A 26,308-nucleotide genomic window follows, 5' to 3' on the forward strand; every position below is an offset into this window, starting at 1 on the left:
AGAAGATTTTTTAATCTTTTTTTCTTTCTTTATACCGTTTAATAGTGTTTGATTTTTTTTTACATTATACACACATTACTTTTTACCATAATTTTTCAATTCTTTAAACCACTGAATCAAGGGGAAAATAATCTGAATAACAAATGGGCACAGTAACGCCATTTTTGCCATCAAAAACATGACTCTACGGGATACGGTGATTTCCCACTTCCGTCCAGATGGTCAGATGCCGGCTCAGTGGGGCAGCGTTGGTCCGCGCTCCAGCACTGGGAAATAAACCGATCAGGCCGAGCAGGCCCAAGGAAGCTCAACCAAGGTATTCTCCTGCTCAGGTGTATTTCTATTGGAAAAAATGAAGTCAAACGAAGCAAGAATTTCACTTGCTTTGAGGACAATGGATGGACTCCCATTTCCAGCGAGGATAAAGACAGCCATGTCTAAAGTAACAACGAACCTGTTAGCACCAATTTTCAAAGTCCGAATCTGAGCCCACAATGTGTCGTTATAGGACACAGAAAGAATGGTCACCAAATGACTTAACAGTGTTTCTAAGCAATAAGTGAAGAGACTGTAACAATGTATTAGGTAGCTTAGTACACATTTATATGATTCTTAACCATCTGCAAATGCTAGTAGGTAGCTCAATGTATTAATGATGCCCATTTTGTTAGTTATTAATAACTACAAACTCCTTTTAAAATAGACACATTAAGCTTTTCATACATGTAGTTCCTGCTGCATGTAAGAAAAGCAGGAACACCCACATCAATGGACAGCCACAGATTTTCTCAGAGGCTTTGCCCCTTTCCTACATTTTCACAGGGAAATTTGTTGTCGCTTTGCCTGGGACTGCCTAGAAATAAGTAATCCTAGGGGACTTTGGCACTTCCCTGGGAAGGTTTCTTATTCTACCCAGGAGGAAATCTGGGCATGATTAAATCCCGCTTCCTACACATCCTCCCCGGGAACTTATTCAAATGGAAAATTGTGGTGATGGGAAGGAGCTGGCTACAGGCTCAAACCTGAACTGACATGAAAAGTAGTGCCGCCTCAATCAGAAGTGGACAGTCCCTTGGGCAGAGCTCGTAGGGAAACAGACCTGGGAAATAAGGAAAGGTTCTGCTTTTCCGAGGAGATGTACACACTGCAAATCGGGAAAGATGCCGGCGCAGCACTTTGGAAGCCACTTAGCAGGAGCTTACTCCTCTCCATGGCCCCCAAAGAAATCTACTAGACAGTACCTCCATAAGTTTATCCTTAATGTAAATCCTTTAAAATAATAAAAGAGCACTAGATATAAAATCAAAAGAGCAGTCAATAACTGGGAAGGGATATGTACAACATACAATGCATCGGAAAAACAGTTAATATCTTCTGGGAAAGAAATGGAAGCACCTGCTCCTGTCCCCCACCTCATCCCCCCACCACAAGAAAAAAAAAAACAAAAAAACAAAAACCTGCCAGGCAAAGTCAAAATCACTCCTAAGCAAGGTCACGTAAGTTCAAATAAGATTCATATATTCACAAATAACTGACAGGTTCTTTTCAGTTAAAATCCAGAGACTGTGAGGCCATTACTATAAATCGTTAGGGAGAATTTAAAATGATACAGCTTCTCAGGGAAACGAGTCGGCAGTATGTCTTTATATTACGATGTGTTCGTTCATTGAAATATTGTGTGGCCATGAAAAGAATCCTGTAGAGGTTTTTATAGACATGAAAGTTGTCTATAGAAAACTGTAACCAAACATAAGTAGGAAAAATTACCTTTTTTTGTCAAACACACAAACCACAACCTACTCATAACTTGTAGACTTTCCATGTTTATCAAGGACACTTAGGGTTACTGTTAGGGCAAAGCAGATTGCTTCTACCCTTAATTTTCACAGATTTCACTAATGTTGTCAGAAAGCTAGCTTATCTCAAGCCGATTCCGTTCTTATAAAATACGAATGCTCTAAGACAAATAGAAAAGTACTCAATTTTTATATCTTGCATTATAAAATAAAGGCTCCACTGTTTTTGAACCCCCCCCTGAATATTTTACAGTTGCCATGCTAACTTAATTTTAAATATTATAAAAGTCATTTGTTGCAAAATACTTAAGGAGCCCAACAACTAACAACTATCTCTGGTTCCCCTCCCCCCACAACAAAGCAGAGATATACAATTTACTTTTGTGTCCCATAACTGCATTACTTGAGTTTATTTCCAGCCATTTATAAGCAAACAAAACAAAAGTATCATATTCTTCATGCTACATATCACCCGCTCCCACAAGTAAAACATCCAGTCCAGCAAGTTGAATAAGAAAAAAAAAGAGAATCTCTTCCTGTCAGTGGCTTTGAGCCAGTTACTTAGCTTCCCTGTGCCTCAGTTTCCTCATCTTCTGAATGGGGGCATAATATTATATCGATTTTGCTATGGTCTGAATGTTTGTGTCCCCACCAAATTTATATGTTAAAACTCTAACCCCCACAGATGATAATATTGGTAGGTGGAGTTTTGGGGGCGATGGGTCGTGAGGGTGGAGCCCTCGAGAATAGGATTAGCGCCCTTATAAAAGACACCCCACAGAGCTCCCTCCCACCACGTGAGGACAGAGACAGAAAGTGCCAGCGACGAACCAGGAAGAGGATGCTTAACCAAAACGTGACCAGTGACAGTGCCTTGATCCGGGACTTCCCAGCCTCCAGAGTTGTGAGCAATAAATTTCAGATTATAAACTGCCCAGTGTGTCTAGTATTTTGCTATAGCAGCTCAAAGACATATCTAAGACATATCAAATGTTAAGGATTGTGAATCAGTTAATCTGTGTAAAAACTTTAGAACATTGCTTGGCACATAACACCTCAATGAATGTTCATTTTTGTAATTACTACAATTACTACTGCTACCAAGAAGTAGTATACTTTTAAAATTATTATCACTATCACTATAAGTGAGGATGTAGGTAGTAACAGTAATGTGGTTAAAGCAAATTTAAAGCAACTAGGAAAAAGGCAACTTGAAAGTAACATTGCTTAAAAATGAAGATTTAAAACAGCTTCTAGAACTAAGAATTTATATTCCATCGGCTTTGATTTAGTGGCAATGAAACTTAGACAGTCTGAGGGTTATAGACTCCAGGTCCTGGGGGTCTGTATGGAAATATCCTCCATCTGCATGGTTCAATTAGCTATTAAAGGCGTCAAATGCTTTAGAGCTCTGCAAAACTAAAGGTCAATAGTGGAACCACGTGTACTGTTTAAAGTTCACGCTGCCAAACTCAAATACACGGCCAGGTTTCTCGCATAAATTAGACATTTCCATCTTGGAGTTTCCTGCAAAATAATGCTTTTACACTCAATTTTCAATTGCTGCAAGTGGTAAGATAATTTTTTAGTTGTCTTCTCTTTATTTTTCTCTTTTTCCCAAGCATGGGGAATTCTCAACCTTCTAAAAATCAAATTAGCCGTTTACGAAAACTATCCCAGGGAGCTAACTGATAGTTGAAGACACGCTTAAACGATACGTTAAAACCCTGGCGCTGGTGTGAAAGGGCAGGCCTGGCTGAGCCAGGCTGCCAGCTGCCTCCGCCTCCTGCTGCAGGGCGCGGACTCTGGTTCGTGTGGGCTGATCCGCAGGAAGGATGCGAGACCCTGGGCGATGGAGGCAGGACCGTCCCTTTCTCAGCCCTGCCGGACGGGCAAAGACCTCCATGGAAGGAGGGGCTGATGCTTTCTGCAGGGACTTTATAAAATATAAAAACCTAAAGTAGGAATAGGGTTCCTCCGGGGACTCACGTGGCAAACTGAGACAAGAAGCTGGGGAGGACTCTTTTCAGTTCCATAAGGATTATCAGAGACGCAGCCCCTACGGGCAACCAAACTGGGTCCTTTAGGAAACCAAGAGACGCTCCTGGGGCACAGAAACATGTTCCGTGACGGGATCCCCCAGGGCCATGTCTCGGCCTCCTTGCGGTCACTGCCTGGGGAGGAGGGCGGCATGGAATCGCAGGGAAGCGGCTGTGCTTTGGAGTCAGGCCGACTGGGTTCGAATCAAAGAGAGTCAAGGTTTCCCTTCTACCTCACGGGCCAATGATTCTCAGGCTCCGTTTCTATCTCTTCCTTCTATGGTCAACCTCCAAACTTCAGAGCAGTGTTCCTCACCTATCTGGGGAGAAGGGTCAGGTATTTTTTCATTCATTCACACATTCATTCATTCACTCCTCACCAGAGGACAGATTTTCATTGCTTTTAGAGAAAGAGGAAGGGGGAGGAAAAGAGAGAAGCCTCAATGTGAGAAACATCAATTGGTTGCCTTCACACCCCAACCAGGGATCGAACCTAGGACCTGGGTCTGTGCCCTGACCACAGAGCGCACCTACAACCTTTCAGTCTGCAGGAGGACGCTCCAGCCAACTGAGCCACACTGGCCGGAGCCCAGGTGTCTTTTTATTTAATTTACAACCCACTGCGGAACGCTACTATTATAAGATGCAATAAAAGTGGATTATGGAACAATGAAATCAAAAAGCGTAGAGAATACCACGCTTGCTATAAAAGTTCCAAAACCTTACTCTCAATTATGTTGTTTATTGCACTGGGGACCGTTAACAGGGGATGCGGGAGGGCACCAGGCCGTGGACCAGCTTTGAGCAGCATTGTTCTAGAGAATGCCAGCCTCTTCTCCATCTTCTTATCCTGGGCAATGTCCCCAAGCTTCATGCTGACAAATCCTCCATTTAAAGCTCTCCTCGGACCCTCCCCTGAGATACACACAGGTCCAGCTGCCTGCCTGACCACCCTCCTGCACGTCTCAGAGGCATCTCAAATTAATACATTCCAACCAAATTCAGGATGCTGGTCCTGCTCCAAAACCTGTTCTGTCTATCTCCCTCTCTCCCTAAACAGAACCACACCCGTCCTCTCCCCAGGTGCCCTCTCCCTCTGGGTCTAACTCCACCCCATCAGCAATTCCCTGTCAACTCCCTCTCCAACACGCTCTGTGAGTCTGCCTGCTTGCCTTCCCTCCACTGCCCCAACCCCCTCCAAGCCACCACCCTCCTCCCCTACATCACAGAGAAGGCTCCCCCACTGTCCCCGCTGACGTCTCTCCTGCCTCCCTGTAACAGGCAACCTACAAAGCAGCCAAGGTGAAGCTTTAAGATGTGAGTCAAATTGCATCATGCCCCTGCTTAAAACCCTTCTACTGAGTGTTTTTTGAAGCCTGCTGAATATTTTATCATTGCTGTGTTCATTTAAATTTTTTTTTATTTTTAAATTTATTTTTAGGGAGAGGGGAAGGGAAGGAGAAAGAGAGGAGGAGAAATATCATGTGTGGTTGGTTGCCTTTCACATGGCCCCCACTGGGGACCTGGCCTGCAACCCAGGCATGTGCCCTGACCAAGAATCGAACCAGCGACCCTTCGGTTCGCAGCCCACACTCAATCCACTGAGGTACACCAGCCAAGGCTGTGTTTATTTAATTTTAAATATTACAAAAATCAGTTAATTGCCAAGTGCTTAAGAACTCTAATGACGAACAACTGTCTTTCATTCCAAACACACAGAAAATGTGGAGAGACACAGTATCTTGTGTCTCATCACTGCATTTTATGAGTTTATTTCCAACCATTTACAAGCAAAGCAAAACAAGAATACCATGTTCTGCACACTCTGTATCACCTGCTTCCACCCGTAAAACATCCAGAGCAGCGAGTTGAATGTGAGAAAAAAACAGCAACGAAACAAAACCTCTTCCTGATTCAGTGACTTTGAGCCCCTGAAACCCCCTCCCCTCCAAGGGGCTTTTATTTCTGTCCGGACAAAATCAGGCTCTGTGACCACAGCACACGAGACCCGACCTAGCCCGGCCGGCCTCCCTCCAGTTTCCTCTCCAGTTTCCTTCTGGCCACACAGACCCCGCCGAAACACACCCAGCTCCTCTCTGCTCAGGACCTCCCCGGTTGCTGTCCCCTCTGCCTGTCACACTGGTTCTCACGATCTTTCGGGGGCTGGCTCCCCTTTTCATTCTGATCTCAGCCCAAAGGTAGGTGCCTTCTCCAAACGGCTTCCCCAGCACCAGAGAGGCCCGCCCACACTCCAGTCACTCTCTTTCACCTCACCGTGGTTTCCTTTCATCATAGTCTCTACCACTATTTGAAATTATCTTTTTTGTGTCTTTGTCAGTCTCCATCTCCCTCGGCCCCCCGAGGATTACAAACCTGAGAACAGAAGCCCCTAACCGTGCTGTTCACGGCCACCGCCCAGCACTGGAACAGCACCTCAGAGACGGCCGGCGCACAAAAAGTACCTGTTGCATCAGTTAAATGAGTGATTCTGAGAAATGCCACTTAATAGCCCTGTAAGTCTACAACCCCAGTGCCTCTGTTTCTGCATCTATAAAACGGATATGCTAACTAATGCTACCCCGTCTAGTAGCTGCGAGGATTCGTTCTTTCAGAGACAAAGTGACATTTGTAAAGCACTTGGCTTCAAGCTTTGGGGTGGTATTTTGTGAGTGGTGTCTCAAAAGTACTGTTGATCCTTGAACAGCATGGGTTTGAGCCGCATGGGTCCAGTTTTGGGACAGGTTCTTTTCAGCACATACATACGGTGTATGTATTTTTTCTCCCTCATGATTTTAGTAACATTTCCTTTTCTCGAGCTTGATTTATTGTAAGAATACAGCATATAATACACTTAACATACCCAATATGTTCATTGACTGTTTATGTCATAGGCAAGACTTTGGGTCAACAGCAGGCTATGAGTAGCAAAGTTTTGGGGTGACTCAAAAGTTATACACAGATTTTCAACTACACAGAGGGTCGGTGCCCCTAACTCTCACATTGTTTCAAGGGCCAGCTGTAAATTGAGTGCAGTGACAAGTGATCAGGAGCTTATACTAGAACATGCGAAATTATTCACGGCACGTACGAGACACTTCCTTGGTTCTGCCAGAAAAGGTGGGGCAGAGACTTCCAGAGGGGAAAATGCTGAGTTCTTCTAATTTTTCATGTGAGGGCTCCTGAGCCAGCAAAATTCGGGGTACTTACATAAATCTGCCCTCATTTGTGCTTGCTGGCTGGTGGGTCCTGGGGGGGGGGACTGGGCTTGCACTTGCCTTTATACAGCTGTCGCATGAAATGCCAGCCTGGGTTTGCAGGTGTCTGGATAGAGCCCGGAAATCCCATTTACCTTTACGTTTAGAAGGAACCTCACTTGAGAACCTACCCGTATCCTCAAACATAGAGATGACTCCCGTTTTAGAACCTTTTTCAAAGGAAATGGGTGATAAACAATCATGCCCTTTTGTGCAATGTTCAACATATACTAAAAGCAGAGGAAAAATAGAATGTGTTCTTTCTGATCATTCCTTCAGTCCCTCTTTTCATAAAATTCACGTAGAGGGCTTCAGCATCAGACAGCATCTAAACCAAGGGTCTCATCGATTTCACTCTCCAGCGTTATTATTAACTCCCTGATCCTGCCTGATCCTGACCACCTCTAAGAGTATATCTGACCAAGGGCCAGCTCATTTAGTTCAGTGACATCCTGCTCCTAAACTGATCCATTTTACTTCTAGGCTTTTATGTATTTTCCTTATGCTCTTGTAAATCTGTGTTTATCACTAGTGTCAGTTGAATGAATAGGGAATGAGGCCAGATTGGAAGTCCCTGCCTGCCGTGGCCCCTAACAGTACATCAAGGGTGTTAGGTAAGGGTGATGGTGGTGATGGAACAGGCCCCAGGAGAGCTGAAGCTCCTCCCATCTACCCCTGTGGTTGATGACTAGGGACTTACAGGCACACAAGAGCAAACAAAGAATTAGGCATGCATCTGTGCGAGCAGGCTGATTTTTCCTATGCTTTAAAAGAGAGAGAGAGAGAGAGAATAGTAAATTATTGGCATTTGTAAAAATGGTTACTTCGAGGCTTATTATGTCAACGAACTGCACTTTGGCTTCCCAGTCCTGGCATCTCAACCAGATCGATGCAGCCAGATCAAGTACTCAAAGAGAGCTGGGCACAGGCCTCCCCGTTCTTCGACCTGCAGGCACGTCGGGCAGAAGGGAACGCTCACTCCACTGGATCGTCAAGGCCAGCACTTGACGTGTTACGTCAGAAGACACTGAATGAAAGTCAAAGATGGATATAATACAGCAGAATTGCCGCAAAGCGGGCTGATTCCTAGGAGAAAGAAGAAGAAACCACCCAAACTCTTCCCCTGCTGAGAAGGAAACTGAAGTCTAGACTAAGGTGTCCACTGATCAGGAACTTCATGTTGCTATAAGTTTTTAGAAAGCAGTGTCTGTTTTCCTTTTCAAAGGTTTTATGTATTTATTTTTAGGGAGAGGACAAAGGAAGGAGAGAGGGAGAGAAACATCGAGCAGTTGCCTCTTGCATGTGCCCGGACTGGGGACCGAACCTGCAATGCAGGCATGGGCTCGGGCCTGGAATTGAACTAATGACCTTTTGTTTTGTGGGACAAGACCCAACTGAGCCACATCAGTCAAGGTGAAAGCGGTATCTTTTAATCACAAACTTTGTGGCCCCGTCACAGGAAGGAGCTTTTTCCGTTAGATGGATTTGTGCCATGGGATCAGGCTGGGGAAGAAGCTCAGAGTTGCAGTCAGATGTCAGTTAAGGGTTAGCGATCCGATCTGGGGGCTGCTCTGACTGTCGGCTCTCTCTCACCTCCCTTAGGGGGCCCCGGGCACACGCTCCGGTGTGCTACTTCATTCCTGCTTAGGCCTATCCCTGCAGCTTAAAAGCTGCTTTGCCCTCCAGCTTCCTCCTCCAAACCAAACCTCCTTTCTCCTCAATGCTGGCTGATTTAAGTCAAGTCAAAAGAAAAACAGTCATTAAATGAAATCATTTATAAGACCTTTCCATGACCCTGCATTGTGAAAGAGGATGCTGGTTAACACAAGCCAGTCTTTGATCGATATAACTTCAGGCAACACACAAGGGATATTTTCAAAATTCTAAACCACGCCACTAACTCACATGCGGCAGCCTCCCTCAGGTTTCACGGCCATTATAGAATAACAATGACCAGCATTTTCTTCTTTGAAAAACTGGTGCGACTGCTTTAATCAGAATCCTAACTCTCACAGTATTTTTCAAAAATTTTTTGAAGATTTATTTATTTTTAGAGAGAGGGGTAGGGAAGGAGAAAGAGAGGGAGAGAAACATTGATGTGGGAGGGAAACACCGATCAGTTGCCTCCTGCATGCACCCCAAACAGGGCCCGGGCCTGCAACTCAGGCACGTGCCCTGACCGGGAATCGAACCCACGACCTTTTGCTTTGCAGTATGATGTTCAACCATCTGAGCCACGCTGGTCAGGGCTCTCACAGTATTTTAATTTGACTCATATAATGATACTAATTAACCAACAAGTAATAAAGTGAGGGAAAGGACTCGCACTCACCCAGCACTTTCCCGACGGGAGGCAGTGGACACCGACTAGCTCACTTGATCTGCACACGCCCTCCCCAGACTCGGGGACAGAGTTAGTACTGTCGCCCTTGCACAGAGGAGGAGGGTCTGAGGCGAGGAAGATTCGCGTCCTGAAGTTCACATAACCAGTAAGAGGCAGAGGCGAAATCTTAACTCAAAAACTCATGCTCTTTTTTTTGTTATGTTTTGTTGTTTCATAATTTCAACTCGAGAAATATTTATTAAGCTCCTGGTGGGTACACAGCACCGTGCTAAATTTCTGTTAAAGGACAAGACACACAGTGCAGTCCGACAGCCGAGGTCTGAACCTCAGCTCTGCCGTTTCCTAGCTGTGTGACCTCGGGCAAGTTGCTTAACCGCCCCAAGTCTTACTCGCCTCATCTTCAAAATAGAGTTTTGTTAGGATAAAATATAATGTTTGTAAGCAGTAATTGCTAATATTAATTGGGTGTTTGTTATTGCCAAGCACAGTATGACCACGCGTAATTCCTCAGCAACCCTATGAGGCACTTGCTACTGGTGAGGAAACAGGCGCAGAGACGTGAGGGCGCTTCTGGCCCACAGTTGCCCAGCAGTAAGTGGCAGTGCTGGGGTTTGAGCCCGGGAGGGCCGGGCCTCCACTCTCACTACCATGCTATATTGCCTCTCATGGCCCGGCACACAGAGAGGAATCAACGAATGGTAGCTTAAAAAAGTGGTTGCCTGCTAAGTACAAGGGATGCAATTTAGAAAGCACCTAAGTCTCTATACTGCAAAGAAGATTACTATTACTCAAGAGACTCCGAAAACAAGCAGGTCCCCTCTTTCTCTCTCTCAAAAGTCATCATGGCTTACAGTGAATGGATTGTAAATGACACAGTAACGTAGAGAGCCCAGAAAGAGACTCAAGCATTTACAGAAACAATATGTGAGACAAATGGTCATACAGATTAGAGGAAAGGGATGGGAATAAATACATAAATAAGTAAATAAGTAAGTAAATAAATAAATAAAATAAAAATCATTATAGCACATATGATGGGCCTTAAAAAATAGACAGCATCTTGTCAGAAATTCATGAAGAGAAGGGTATTCCGAGTGGAAACGGTAGAAAACACAGCTGTAAGCAAAGGTTTCGGAGAGGTGAAGTGAACCATCCAGGTCCTAAGAGGCTTTGACAACCACGTGAGAGGAATCTGAAGGCGATTCACAGCGATGGAGGCAGCGTGGCGGGGGAGGGTCATGGAAGTGTTTTGTATGGGGAACCGTGGCAGCCACGCAATCCAGCTGCAGAGAATTAGTTAATTCAGAAGTCATTTCTGCTGTGGGCGCGCCTGTCTCTCCTCTCTGCTCAACGTGTGTGCACAGCCAACGCATTCGCCGCTTCCGTCCCAAAGAATTGAAAACAGCCTGGTGTTAGAGGGAAACGGGGGATGGGAGAGGCAGAGGAGGGTAAAAGGGGATAAATGGTGACGGAAGGAGACTTGACTTGTCGTGTGGTGAACACACAATACAACACACAGACGACATGCTACAGAGTTGTACACTTAAAACCTATATCATTATATTAGCCAATGTCACCCCAATCAATTCAATAAAAAAGAAAAAAAATACACCCTGGTACTTATCTACAAAAGGAAACTTGAATGCAATGGTGGAGGAATCTGAAGGTAATGCAAGGGGCACGGGGCGTCATGGAAGCTTGCTGATAAGGGAGCCACACGGCCAAGGCCGACCTGTGGAAAGTCAGCAAGCGGGGATTCACAGCACGGAGTGAAAAGGGGATGTGAATGATACTGATGACAGGTGCCCATTTGTACAAATGACCCAGTTGACAATTCTGAGTGCTTTCTTTACATTGTTGAAATTACGGAAGAGCATTACCTGAAATTAATTACTTAAACGGCATTACTAGACATTGATCACACTTTATTAGACATAATATCACACTTGAACTGCTGAATTGCCAAAACGATGAGGAAGAAATGATAAATCATGTGAAGTCCTGTGCTTGAATAATTTTCAATGCAACAGGAATCATGAGCTAAGTTTGAAGACGTGGTCTATTTTTGCAGCTATCATTGATGTGTATCATTTTTCAGTTCTGAAAAAGCACACATACCTGAAAATAGATGTGACCAGCTCACAATATGCAACCTATACAAATGTGATCCAGAAAAAAAGTGCAATTCAATTCCGAAATTGTGCTTCTACTGTCAGACGTACAGAGACAGACGCAAAGACAACAATGAAAACGTTATCTCTGCATGTTTTAATATAGCCCCAGGCCTTCGGAGGTCGTAAGGGCCGAGGGTGCCTGTCTCGCGCTCTGTTCAATGTGTATGTACGGCCAATGAATTCATCTCTTCCTTCCGTTTTATCTGCTTTCAAAACAATTGAACTGTCCTGGCGCCTATCACAGAAGAGCAGGCAAGGATGGCAGCTGAGATTTCTGACAGCCGTCCCACCTGCACGTAATCTCTGTCCTAGGGCGATTGGTCGCTATCTCCAAAAAACATACCAGAATTAAAATTTTAATTGATGGAGCATTCCAAAATCCATGGGTAGGCTGAAAATATAATGATTTATCATCAGGCATCTTGATTTCTGAGCCCCGCCACACCATTTACGGGGTGGTTATCTAGTTTTACAGCTTTTCCTTTCTGCACTCACAGAAGGAAGGGGTTTGCCTTCCTCTCGTAGTTATTCTTCTGGAGGACATCAAGTGCTCTGTGCCAAACGTCGGGCGACGACCACCCACGCGCTGTCGGCTACATTCGCTTCTTTCTTGTCCCAACAACGTAAGTGATCTGTGGGACAGTGCACACAGCTTGTTTGCTAGCTGTGAGTGGTAAACGGGAGCCAGAACCAAATTCAATTCATACGGTTATTCGCAAATTAAAACAACGAACACACACACACACACATACATGCAGGGCAGCACTGGGGTGATGGGGCGAGGGGAGTGAGGTGCTGACGGTGCAAAAGTGAAGGAGGCGTCACTCTCCAGGGCACGCCCCACTCCCCTCACCCTAGTTCTGGCCCTACACCCCCACAAAACCCAAGGACCACCGAAGGCTATATAACCAAACAAGCCAAAGCCATAGATCAGGGCTTCTCTTGTTTTCTTTAAAGGTATATTCAGTTCAGGTCCACATTTAACAAAAGTGTGTTCCTCTGCTCAGCACCCTCCAGGGGTTCCCATCTCACTCAGAGTAAAAGCTGACGTCCTTCTGTGGGTTCAGAAGACAGCACAGGACCGACCCCCGTTCCCCCAGACCTCCCAGCCCCTCTGCCCTCCCTCCGGCCCCTCCCACCAGCCTCACTGTGCCTGAAAGAGTCCAAGCACATTCCCGACTCAGGTGGCAATGGCTGTTCCCTCTAAAGAAGAATTCCCTACCTCAGATCCTTGCACGATTTGTTTTCCCTCCTCCTTCTCTTTGTCTAAATGTCATCTTGGCCACGAAGCCGTCCCTGATTGTCCATCTCCCACTCTCCACCCCCCACCCACCCCTGCTTCGTCTCTTCAGACCGCTCATCACCATCTGAGATGCTATATATTTTATTTGCTTATATTTCATAAATATAACTTTTACATAAATAACTCAAAATGCAACCTCTGTCATAGACACTGCTGCAGCCACTGCTCCTAAAACAATAGGTGCTGAGTAAGTATCTGTGAAATGGATGTACTAGACACAGGACAGATGGGTTTTACTCCGCTGTTGTTCCTACTACTCGGGTAGCACAGTAGCCATGAATGAAGCTCCCCAAGTAAAGTCAAGCCTGTCAGACAATTCCCACCAGGTTCTCCGTCATTGGTCATGACCTTATGAAACCATCACCAACATTGCTATAGAGAAGTAAATGTCGACATTATTCGTAACAGGAGCACATGTATGTGTAATGTAGTTTAAGCAGAACACAACACCCAGGGAAAGACTAGGAAATAAATTTGAAAAGAGTCAGATTAGGAATGTGAAAATGTTATTGATAATGTTTTGTACAAACCCAAGGGTAGACAGGGTACATCCCTTCTGCCATAGCTCTACGTCATCAATAATCATAACCTCCAAAAGCATTCCACTGAATTTTTAAAGGATATTGCATGTGACAACAGTTTCCTACAAAACATCTTCCCTCTGACATTCTCCTAATGAAATCAATTTCAACTAGTTGTCACCCCTTTCATGTAACCTAGTCAATAAGACAGTAAAATAATTTTTAAAAAATTGTGCTGTCATTAAAGTCACATTTTTAGATGGCATTTAGCATGCCACCATCAATGTCTTGCAGACCATTTTATTCTGCAATAAATAATACAAAAGTGGAAACCATTGTGTTTACTATAAAAATAGCCAATGTGTACCTAAGAGCCTTTTCCCTGACTTATCGATCAATACTTCCTTTTCTTAGTTGAGAAAGATGTTGTCTAATTTGACCATCAGATTCCACAGACTGAAGTACTCGATGGAGAACCTGACTTCACTACCAAATCCATTAAAAGGCAGAGACGGAAAAACATTAAGTCACGGATGCTTCCCTACAAGGTCAAGAGCTGTCTCAGGTACACAGTGCTTCTCTGAATGAACGCTCAGGTAGATAATCCCCATTTCTTGCCTTTGCATTTCCTCTTTGCTGAACAAACGCTAGATATTTTTGTTTGTTACCAGAAACAACAGGAAGAGACATGGAAAAAAACAAAGATGCCAACATTTTCCTAGTCCTTTTTTCCTCCATACGAAAGTTGGTATTTAAATTTTCATAAGTTAGAGTTGATATTCTTATAGTAAGCCTTATCAGTCAATGCTTCTCAATAAATTAATCCAACAAACATAATGGACATCATTTGATCCTTTCTAAGAGCCAAGGGGGCCCACTCTTAGGTTTAGCTTTGCGGTCCTCAACCAGAAAATGTTATAAACATCATTAGAAATGGTACACTGCAACCCACTCAAGACGTAGTTTCATTTTCGTTGGCTGGAGGACAGCAAAGCCAACACGGGTTTCTAGGCAATGGTTCCAGGTCTGCTAGTAAACCAGGAATCGTATCTCGCAGAAGCGAAAGTGGCCATCCGGGACTAGTTGGGGCTGGGAACGGGACTCCGGGAGGAGGGTCGGGGCGTGCGGTGCGCCCACGCCCACGCCGCTGGGGCGGTGACGCTCCAGGCCCCCGCTCCGGAATCCCAACGCGTCCAGCTCTCCCCACCCTGCGCAGCGCCTGCCGTTTTGCTTATTTTAAAATGGGGTCATTTGTTCTCAACCTAAAAAAGAATGAATTTTCAGGCGTTGTTTTTTCTAACTGTGGGTAACAAGGGGCCACGAAGAAGAATAAATAATCCAAGCTTTGGGAAATACATCAGCACCTGCTTGTTTTGTTACTATCTTGTCCTAAAAACGATGGATCCATCTAGAGAAAATGAATCGCATAACAGGCAATGAGGTTGGCTTGAGAGGAAGTGAGAGAAGATAAGTATTCTTTTTGTTCTTTGGGCTAGAAGGGGTCTGTCCTGTGGACAAGAATGAAACAAACTTCTGTAACATTTTCTGGTGCCGCAGAAATAAGCCGGTCCTGGCTGGGCAGAGACCGCATGGGGTGCGGCAGGAGGGAGCGCAGGAGGGGTCAGGGCAAGCCAGCCACGGCGGGTGTTTGACATGGTCCCCATTCCCTTACCGTGTTCCCTTACCGTTTTCTCTGAGCCATCAGCAAAACCTCATTGCGAGATACCGTCCAATACCTGTGGCTGCGTCCTAAAAACCTCAGCACAAAGATGTTCGGTGCAGCACTGACTACAAAAGCAAACAAAGTATCTATCAACAAAGGGCTATTCAATCAGGTCTGGTGTGACCATATGCGTGAACACTGTGCAGTCATAAAAAAAAGAGCTATTTCTGTATACACTACTATGGAAAGAGCTCAAGATATATAATGTAAAAAAGGCAATGTTTTTTAAAAAATAAGTAGGTAGGTAGGTAGTAGTTTTATAGGTAATTAATGGATCAGTTTTAGTGTCTTTGCATATCCATAACTTTTCTCTTGAAGTGAATCTCAAAAAACCGAGAATATTTGTTACTTTGCGGGATAGAGAACTTTCACTTTTCATTTATATTATTTAAATTGTTCAGCTTGGGTATAACTATATATGTATTTTCCTCTTTTATATCAAAAGAGTTTCCCTGATCTAAACCAGTGTGACTCCGTTGGTCAGAGTGTCATCTCGTGGCTGAAAGGTTGTGGGATCGAATCCCGGTAGGGGCACGTGCGATCCCTAGTCCGGGGGTGTGCAGGAGGCAGCCTATTAATGCTTCTCTCTTGCATCGATGTTTCTCCCCCTTCCCCCTCTCTCTAAAAGCGATGAAAAAAAATATGTCCATGGGTGAGGATAAGAAAAAATAACGTTTCCCTGGGCAGTAAGATTGTAGCTCTTAGGCTTGAAAATAAACTTTTTGCTTTTTAGCTTTTTATTAGTTTTCTAAATTACACCTTCGTATCAGCTGTGCTATGGTAAAGACCCTCTGGCCAAAGTAGTTCAGAGAGATTCCTGACCAGGACAGGAGGGGGAGCTGGGTCTGGGGGGCTGGAGAGGATCAGAGGCCCCGGCAAAACAGTTTCATTGTGTTTTAATGTTCCACAGGGCTACTCTCACTAAACTACTCTTCTTTTTCAGAATTTCACTTATGTTGTTTTACAAAATTAATAATAGTATCATTTCTCCATGTCTCTAAAAGAAGATTCTGTTGACATTTTAATTGGAACTTTATTTCTTATATAGAGATATTTCAAGAAAATGAACATTTTTGCAATAGTGTGTCATCTCATCCAAGAGCATAGTGGGTCTCTCCAATGGCTTAAATCTTTCATGTCTCTCAATGCAATTTAAAAATTTTCCTCGATTCATGCATCTTATGTTTAACTTCAAATGTCTTAATTCCTAGTGTTTAATATGCTTAATTATCATTTTAAAATTTTAAAAACATGCTGTGTCCTGTGTTTGGAATCCTTTCCACCACTTCTCCATCTGACAAGTTGCACTCACTCTTCAGGGCCCCATTCCGATATCACTTGCTTTGGTCCCACATCCCCCCAATCAGGATGTCCCAGGGCCCTTCCTCTGCGCCCCTGCAACACCTTGTACGTGCCACCATCACATCAGGTCACAATGTGTTACAAATTCTGTACACAGGTCTCTTACCTGCATTAGTCTGGGGGTTCTGTAAGTAGAGGCATGAATATCCCCCCTCTCCCCAAGCCTGGCTCAGAGCAAGAACTCTGTGATTTCATCAGATGAATGAATGAACGAGTGAATGCTATACCCATGGAATATGCTTCTTCATGTTTCAGTGGTGTTTTTGCAATGCTAACAACGATATTGTTGATAAATGGTACACTTTGGAATAATGTGATGACAGGCTTTTTCCCCCTTTAAACATAAGCCATGTTTAAAAATGCAGAGAATTATCTCACATAATGGGAAATCATAAATAATTAAGAAATGAAAACCAGATAGATTATTTTCTGGCATGCGTTTCCGCCTAATATAAAGAGGCAGCATTGTGATGGGTAAAACGTACTCCGGCATTAGCATGACCTGAATTTAAATCCTGATCCACCACTTATTTGCTTCAGGAGTGTCAAACTCATTTTCACCAGGGGCCATATCAGCCTCATGGCTGCCTTTAAGGGCTGAGTGTAATTTTAGGTCTGTATCCATGTAACTACTCCTTAACAGTCAAGCGAGAGCTCGGCACTGCTGCGGGTAGAAAGCAAGGTGGAGAACGGGTTCAGCCCGCGGGGCTTGTGATTGCCACCTGTGAACGAGATAATCTCAGGCACGGTTCTTTACTTTGCTGTGCCTTGTTTTCTCTATCTGTAAAATGGGCATTACAAATATCTTCATAATAGAATGCCTAAGAGACATCTCAAACTTAAAATCCACAATGTTTGACTCCTGCATGCCCCAAACCTTCTCCTGCTACACTCTTCCTCGTCCCAGAAAATGACACGCTATTCTCTCATTTGCTAAAAAAAAATGGAGTTATCCACAATTCTCCTCTTTCTTTTACTCCACACTTCCAATCCATCAGCAAGTCCTATAAATACTTCCTTAGAAATAGTTCCTTAGAAATATTGGAAGAATCTAATGACTTCTCACCTGCTGTTCTCCTATCGCCTGGTCTACGCTGCCGTCTTCTCTTGCTTTGACCATTATAATAGCCTCCTGACTGGTCTTCCCTTGCTTTCTACCCTGCATCTACCCTCGCTTACTACCATCTACTTTCCGTATTGTTGGTGAAGCCATCCTTTTACACCACATCAACTCACGTCACAACTCTGCTCAGAACTATCCTAGGGTTTCCTATCGCACTCAGTCTCACCCAGAGGGACACTCAAGTGCCCTTAGTGGTCTACAAGGACCAGTTTGGCTACCCCCTCCCACAATCTCTCTGACTTCAGCTCCATCCCTCTCCTCTGCACTCTCTGGTCCAGCCACACTAGCATGACAGACCTCGAGATCTCCGACTGCTTATCTCACAGCTTAGAAAACCCTTCTACCGGAACCCCCATGAACTCCTTATTTCCTTTGGATTTCTGCTCCAAAGTTACTTTATCAAAGAGGCCTTCCCTCATCACCCCACATAAAATAAAACCATCCCTACCCTCTCATCTCCCCAACATTCTCTCTCCTACTTGCTCTTCTCTATTCTCTGCATAACACTTCATCACCACCTGCCACGTCTGCTCAGTGGCTGTCTCACCTCGGTATCTAGAACAACTTGAGCACTTAGTAGGTGTTCAGCTAACACTTACTGAGTAACAGGGTAGATGAGTGCATTATTTATAACTACAATTCTACAATTTATATAAAGTGTCTAACCAGAATAGAGTCCCCTAAAATAAACAACGATGAAGGAATTGTTGATAAAACTGAACCATCACTGAACCTCATGCTCACTACTTGCCCAAAAGCTTAAGTGAATCAAAATAAAGATCCCCTTGTTTAACACAGAACAACACAGATTTCCCTAGAATCCATTCGAGGATTTCCAATCTAACGTCTTCTCTACATTTCTTTTGTAACATTTAAAAATTATGGCTCCCCCGCCTCCTTCCCCCCGACCCTGGGACCCCTCTCCTTCTGTTCATGCCCATTTGGAGCTGAAAGCCAGAAATAGCTGTTTACTTCATTGTCCTCATTTCCTTTCATTGTTACCATTCAGTTCTCCAGTGGCTACCCTCTTGTGGACATGTTTTTCAAATGAATTCTCAGTAAGTTGAGGGAAAAAGCACAACTGAAGACCTTGGACACAGTTTTAAGCAAATCATATTACAGGATATTTTCTTCAAGGCAAACTATTTGTTAATTGACTCTAATACCATCCAATGGATGGTTATATATGCACCACCCAATACTATTCTCATATGTACCAATGTTAAAGAGGTGGATAAAGAACACACTGTACAAAACAAAGAACTTTAATTTATGAAATGTGAATAACAATAATTATGCACGGACAGCGCTTCCTCTTGTGAGCCTAAGAATTTATCTAACAAAGGACCCAAATCATATGATCTCTAAGCAATCAGCAAGTAATTTTTAGTGCCTGACCCACAATTTCTGCTTTCAATTCTATTCTAATGCAGGGCCCAATAACACAAAAGATCTTATAAATATATCTACTAAATAATGTCTTATCCACCCAATTATTATGAAACAAAATGTGGACAATTTCCATAGAGCAGTAAATGCATATTAGATAATTTTCTCAATAAGATAATAAAATGGGCTGGGGAAATAAATCTCAAACACGTCGGCAGAAAGTCACTAAGGAGGTAGTGAATCCAAGAGTCGGCACAGGTGAGTGAACCCACACGTTTCAAAGCGGCTTTGATACCGAATTAACTAGGAGAGAGCGAGCCCCTCATTGAAAATGACTGTGGAGGGACCAAAAGCACTAAACATTTTCTTCCCAAGATAGTTTTCCTCTAGATAATTTATCCCAATAGAAGGAAACTACCAAAACAAATTCCAAAAATTCATTTGGGTTTGACTTTGCACTAAATGTTATTGTTAGTCTATAATGGTAATTACACCAGAACACACCAACTTCCCATGAGAGGAAATTGCCTAGAAATATGTGTGGGGTTAGAGGGCAGGAAATAGCCGGCCCAGTATTTAAGTTAAATTCTCATGTATTTAGATAATTCATACATGATGCAGCTAATACTATAGGCAGATATTCAGAGTGTGACCAGAATTCTTCCTCTTGAGGCAAAGGAATGTACTGACGCCAAAACACACACTGGCTAGAGCCCCCACCAATCAGGAGCCCACAGCCCCAGTTTACCTGGGGATCCCTACGACACACCTGTTATCCCCATCTGCCATCAGGTTTAGCACTTGTCCCCCTAGACAGAAGTATCCCATGTGGATAATAGCTTGCATGGTACATATAAAATATATATTCAAATGTGAGCAATAAGTGGTGATCAGCCCCAAACCCCAGCGATCAATCACAAATTCTAACACCTGTTAATATATTTCTCCACCCCAAAATCATGACAATCCTCACCCCTGAGTGCTCAGTAAATATTTGTTAAATGACTTCATTAATTAATCCATTAACACCAGCAGCCCAGGAATGGATTTGGAATAAGTCTGGCTCCTCTCGGACAGAGAGGTTCAATGCACAGTCGCTGACTGAAAACCAGAGAGGAAGGTTACCAGATGGAAAGAGTTGACCGCTGTGCATCACCCCGTCTTCTTGCTATCAGGAAATTTTCGGATAAATGGTTGGCATTTCTAGCTGTTCTCAGGGGAAGGGGGAAAAGAAAGTATGTGTTTTCTTCACTGTGAAATCCCTTTTATATCTCCACCAGTTTCTATTCCATTGTCAATAAAGAAGAATGGTAACAATTTATACCAGCAAACACTGAAGCAATCCTCAAATCTAATCTCTCTATCTTCTATTTTTAATCGCTTTATTTAATCTGCATCAACCCCTCTCTTGCCTCCTTCCCACTCTCCTTGAAAACAGTTTCCCTTCCATTTTGTGGGTGAGTTGGTTTGGGCCCCAGCCTGTTACCTGACAGAACGATGACACTTGTATTCTAGACCATGAGATATTCCCAAAGGCAGCGAAGAATAACCCTAACTCTAGGGCATGCACCGCCATTGGGCCTGCAGGAAACACAGGGCTTGCTCTATGCGTGGGGCGGAGTCATGGATGCTTTCTTTAGCCTTGCCATGCTGTCACCACAATGAGTGGACAAGATGGGCTGCAGGAGAAGAAAATAAAACTTCCAAATGCTTCCCAAGAATCGCTTCAGGAAAGCGAACAAAATAGCTTCCTTATGGCACGAGCTGCTACATATGGCTAGGGCTGCGCATTTGGGGAGAGAACAATGCCACTCTACCGGTCTAGGCAACATGCTGTCAGTTCCTAGTGATGTTATAAAGTTTAACGAGTGTAGACAGACAGCTGTGTTTTCGATGACGCGTATTTGATTATGAATTCTAGGGGGGCTGAATAGATTTCTACGGGAAGGATGGCTGGATGGCTGGCTAGCTGGCTGGATGGATGTGAATCTCAGAGGCTGTTGCTTTGACTAGGGTAAAATGCTGACCACTGTCTTGCTTTTTCCTTTTCTACCTAAGAGTATTGGAAACCGGTGACTAAGCGGACAATGGCAGCCACAGGTGAAGTACAGTTCAAGTCTTAACAAGTAGCATCTTGGGGCTGGAGCAACACAATGTCACACGGTATCAGGTGACTCGTCCTCCCTATGTCGAGGAATGCTCATATGAGTTAAGTTTGTGAAGAACTTGAAACCACAGGCTCATGAAAAAGAAATGTTTCTCCCATAAAGGACGAGGAGGACTAATTTACCATCTCCGATTATAAATTTTAAAACATTTCATCTTTCATCTTAAAGGGCTCTACGCTTTAGTGCAGTTTCTTTGCTCTCTAGCACTGCAGGGACTAATAATGTGCATGGAAAAATATGATGAGTGACAAATGCACGCTTCTTCCTGGAGAAATGGCCTCGCTCCCTCCCCGGCTGTGAGCAGACCTGTCGCTGGGCTCTTGTGCATTGGGTCCCGCTGCGTGCCAGCGTTCTTGGTGCTGGGATGCTCTGGAGTCAGGTACGAACTACAGGTAAGGCTCAGATAGCCTAATCTGCCCTATTAAAAGGAACCCAAGAGAGGGCTTTGGACAAGATTTCTACTGAAATGAGAATTGTGGTCAGGATAAAATGCAACTCACTGTAATATAATTTGGCAATAAAATACCATCTCTAACACCGTGGGTGGTTGAACAGCCAGGGGCGAGCTATTCTGCATGTGCTGAGAACAGACCTCTCGCTTCCCTTCTTTACCTCTGTGCTCTCAGTTTAAGAAACGCCTTTGACGTAAAGGGTTACTGGTTTCATACATCATTCCCTCGTCTTCCTCAGTCTTCTTTCCTCCCTCACTGCCAGTCCTGTCCCCTCTCCATCCCCATCGCAGGCTCCTCCCTCCCCACACAGCCTGCACTTCCACGCCTGCTGACAGGCACATGCATCTCTCACTACCCTGCCTGCCAAATTCCTACTCGTCCTTCGAGACCCCGCTCAGATTTCGTCCTCTCTGTGAAGCGAAGCTGTTCCTGTTATCTTCAGTCACAGCGAGTTGACCCTCCCACACCAGTTTATCATTCCTATGTGATCATCATTATCAGCCGTGCATATAACTTTACACACACGTGCGTGTACACACCTCAGTGTGAGTCCCTCTGGGCATGGGACTAACCATTTCTCATTTTGTATACCTAGTCCCTAATAAATAAGGTGTGCTGTTGCACTAAGTGATGTGAACTTCCAAATAAGACCAGAAATATATATATTCATACAAGTTACTCAAACAAGATTTTGATCAATCCTTGAAACACAGACACACACATACACACACACACACACACAAACGACTTGCCTCTGACAGCTTTAAATATAAGAACTGGTCTGAGAATTGATTTTACTGCAAATTCAGGGACACATGTATCAGACGCATTAGAAGCATTGCCTATGGGAAAAGGGAATGGGATTGGGGGGTAGGGATAAAAATATACCAATAAATACATTAAACAAGAGGGCTCTGATGAACTGATGGGGACATCGAGGCATGACCTGAGAAGGATGACCGACTCAAGCTTCTTTATGGGAGGTCTCAAATTTTTTTAAAAAATGTAAAGCTGTTCACACATACAGTGTGGGAGCAAGTCAACCTTCTGAAAGTCTTTTCTGAACCATGATTCTCCCACACGTGAAATACTGATGTCAAAAACTATTTCCTCTACAGAAAAAAAAAATACGTTTATGGAATTGGGATCCATTTATTTTCAATGTGAAAAAGGACTTCCAGGAAGTGTAGTGGGTTGCTGTTTTGATCCTTTTAAACACCAAATTATGACTAGATAATGAACGATGACTAAACTTGGCCATCAAACACCTCTTTTCAGTTTGATAAAGGGCTCGAGGGTTCTGTAACTCCAAGCGAGGAAAACCTGTAGCCGAGACAGGCCAGAAGAATGGCCCCCAGATGACAGCAGATAAGAACCCCAGGTGCCTTCATCTGCACATCATCACCAGGAGAGAAACTGATACAGGCAGTGATGCAACAGGTTACCGGAAGCGAGAGAGAGAAGAAGAAACGGAACAGTGCCCCCCCCTTCATCGTTAGCACATACATCTTTGTTGAACTCTTCTGTAAACGTGGAAGCTGAAGAAGTCAGCAAAAAACGAGTGTAGCTCTGGTTCCCATAGTCCCTCTGCGCCCCAACCGTTTGAGAGAGCCATTCTCAGCGGAGGGCTTTGCTGCTGCTCTACCGAGCCGATGGCAGCCGTCACCCCCTCTGCCTTCCGTGGAACAGCCTGGGACTCAGCTTGGTCTGCAGCGGAAACTGCTCGTGCCAAAGTCAGGACATCCGAGGCCAACGGTGCCCAGCCACCGCCCTTGGTCCTGCAGTCGCGGCCACAGAAAGGACGGGGAGCCCCTATCCCCACTCATTCCCTCTCCCCTTTCCTCACTCCCAAATAAATGTCCACGAAGACACTTCTAAATGTATTGGAAATTCCAGATTCCTTACGAAGGCCATTTCCTTTAAATCTCAAGTACAAGGCGTTCGCTCTCTCTTCTTAGTAAGTCGAGGATTGTGATGTTTACCAGACTGTTAAAGGACTGATCACAGAGAGGCAGTAAGACAAAGTGGATGTGATCAGAAGTCAGACACACCTGGGAGGCCATCAGGACCTGCCACTTTTCTCAGGAAGATCACACAATCCCTGAAACCTCAGTTCCTTCATCTGTAGAATGGGGAGGTAAGCACAGAATCTGCTTCACTCCGTTATTATGAAGATAAAATGCTGCATGTCAAGTGTCTGACATATACAAAGCATCAGTAACTGATGTCTATTGCCATGGGTCCCCCCCCCCCACCCTTGCAAAATCAGTTAGACTTTAGACAGTTCAGTGCTCATTATCAACATGGGGTTTGAAGGGGAGCCCAACAGCTGAGTAAAATGCCTATGTCTGACCCCAAATCATCCTGTTTAAAACCAGGTTCAAGAAGAAATATTTGAGAACTCAGCTTCAGTCCAGAGCTCTCGCCCTCTGCATCACTGGGTCCATCTTCACCCATGTCCTCAGATAAACACGGAGACCCCGTATAAGGTGGGGCCAGAGACACGGTGAAACTGGGGCAGGGGTTACCTAATGAACCTAATGCTTCCTAGGACGTATCAAGGTTCCCAGTGGTTCCTTGGCTCCTATGGTGTGCAAGGTCCTGTCCTAAGGGTTTGTGCAGTGAGAAGCTGGATCAGAAGTAAACTCAGACCACAGAGCTTTACAGCCTAGGAGAGACATTTCCCCCCCCCCCCACACCCCCACCTCCCGCCTTGTTCCTTGTGGTACTCAGGACAGAGGTCGAGTCCAAAAGCCCTGGTCTTATAACACAGCTCGGAGACTGAACAGCTGGAGTCACTCAGAAGATCCTGTACACACACCCAGTTCCCTAGACTCATATCTGTTCCATGTGGGTTTTTTTTTTTCTTTCTCTAACTTGCACAGATTATTAGGTGTCATTAGGCAGACAGTATCTCAGGACTCCACGTCCCACACCTACAAATGTACATTCTGTCATTCCATCCAGCCCTTCCTGCTCCATATCCAGGTGTGGAACTGACTGACCATATCGCCAGATCAATAAAGACCAGTTTCCTTAAAATGAAATTTAAATTCTGGCTAGAAATGACTCCGTTTCGTGCTCCGGCATGAACCCTGAAAAACAGCACTCAACTATCCAGCACACGTTGTTAAATTCCTAAACTCCCCAAACCCCCCCCCCCAAAAGCAGGGTTAACCCTTCATAGTTTAAACAAACAAACAAACTCCGCATCTCCTCCTACATGCTTCAGAGTATCCAAGGGGTGGTACTTATTGCTTTCAAATACAGCTCCTAAAAATAATCAATATTCTCTTTAAAATGCTCACGGCACAGCGAGCCACTCCGCCGGAATTGCTGGCGAGCTGCACGGGGACTTGATCCCTTGAACATTTCGCTCCTAGCAGCAGCCCCTGAGCTGTGACTAACCCACTCTCCCAGCATCGCCACTGTCTCCAGATGGCGAGACATAGATTCTCTTCCCTCTCGCCTGAAGAGATATTCGGATTGTTTTCTTTCACCCGGTTTCACCTGCAATAATTGTTTCACTCGGGGAAGAAAATCGGGGCCTGGGGCGGGGGGGGGGGGGGAGAGGAGGGGAGTCGTGCAAAGAGGAGTACAGGTAGGGAATTTACTTTTTTTACGGGGTATAAGCACTGCAGCTTTAAATCTTACTGCATCAAGCCCTGGATCCCTTCCATAACGGAGCTGCAAAATGGTAACAAGAAAGGAGGAAAAAAAAAAAAATACCTCTTCTTCCCTCCAGGCCAGCCCTTCAGGCGGCTCCCCAGCAGGACAAGAGCAGCGAGCCCATCCCCCACGCCCTCCGAGCTCCGACCTGCAGTTGGTACAGGTGAGCCAAGCAAGGGCGGACCTTGGCCCTCAGGCCTTGCCCACATCCGGGGGTCAAGGTCAAGGGCAAGGGCTTCCGTGCACCTCCGCAGCCGCCCGGAGCCCAGGGATCAGATGTCAAAGTTTCTGGCCGGGTTGGGGCTGGCGTGGCTCTCGCAGCCTCCTGCCCTCCGCACCTGCCTGGTCCGCCCTGGTCTGCGCCCTGCCCCACTGGGCCCTGGGCACAGGGTCCGTGGAAGGTGCCCACCTGGTCTCTACTCACCCCTTGTAGACATGGTTCAGGCAGCAGGAGCCGAGGCAGGGAGCACAGAGGAGAAACCCGGCAGGGCGTGGGGAGGAAAATATCCCCGAAATGCACACCCGCGCGCGCACACGCGCCCGCCCGTGGGAAGGCGGCTCGCAGGCTGGGGGATGCCTCTCGCTGGACACCTGGCCGCCTGGGGACGCAGCGGCCAAGGGGACCCGCCACGGGGCGCGGCAACACTGACAGCGAGCGGCCGGAGCAGGGCGGGGCCCGCCTCCCCGCCTCCCCCGCCAGCCTGGCCCGCCCACCGGGTCCTGGGGCCGCTGGGGACACGCTGTCCGCTCTGCCGTGACGCCAGGCGGGGCTTTTGTCCCCGGAGCTCGGTGAGGAGTGCAATAAGGGTGTTCGCCTCCTCCTCCCCGGACTTCTTAATTTAAATATTAACTAATAATAATAGTGTTGCTGTTAGTAGTGGCGTTCCAGCCTCCTGCTTGGTCCCCGAGAAAGAAAGCCAGAAAGCTGTCCTGTTCCTTCTCGTGAATGACGCCCCTGAAAGGAAGGGAAGACCTCTGCTGCCTGGGGGAC

The 26,308-nt window shown here is 45.2% G+C and overlaps 1 protein-coding gene across 1 annotated transcript in view; it reads right to left on the minus strand.

The window, feature by feature from the left end:
• The window catches only part of ABLIM1 (actin binding LIM protein 1), a 265,106-nt gene extending 239,127 nt beyond the window's left edge, over positions 1-25,979 (minus strand). Inside the window, exon 1 of the mRNA XM_045854027.1 lies at positions 25,742-25,979. Within this exon, the coding sequence (XP_045709983.1) occupies positions 25,742-25,754 (13 nt within the window). The 5' untranslated portion in view covers positions 25,755-25,979. The remainder of the gene's footprint in view (positions 1-25,741) is intronic.
• Positions 25,980-26,308: the final 329 nt, after the last annotated feature.

This window comes from Phyllostomus hastatus, unplaced genomic scaffold, assembly GCF_019186645.2.
Source record: "Phyllostomus hastatus isolate PE091 unplaced genomic scaffold, TTU_PhHast_1.1 phas_scaffold_1066, whole genome shotgun sequence".
Taxonomy (NCBI): domain Eukaryota; kingdom Metazoa; phylum Chordata; class Mammalia; order Chiroptera; family Phyllostomidae; genus Phyllostomus; species Phyllostomus hastatus.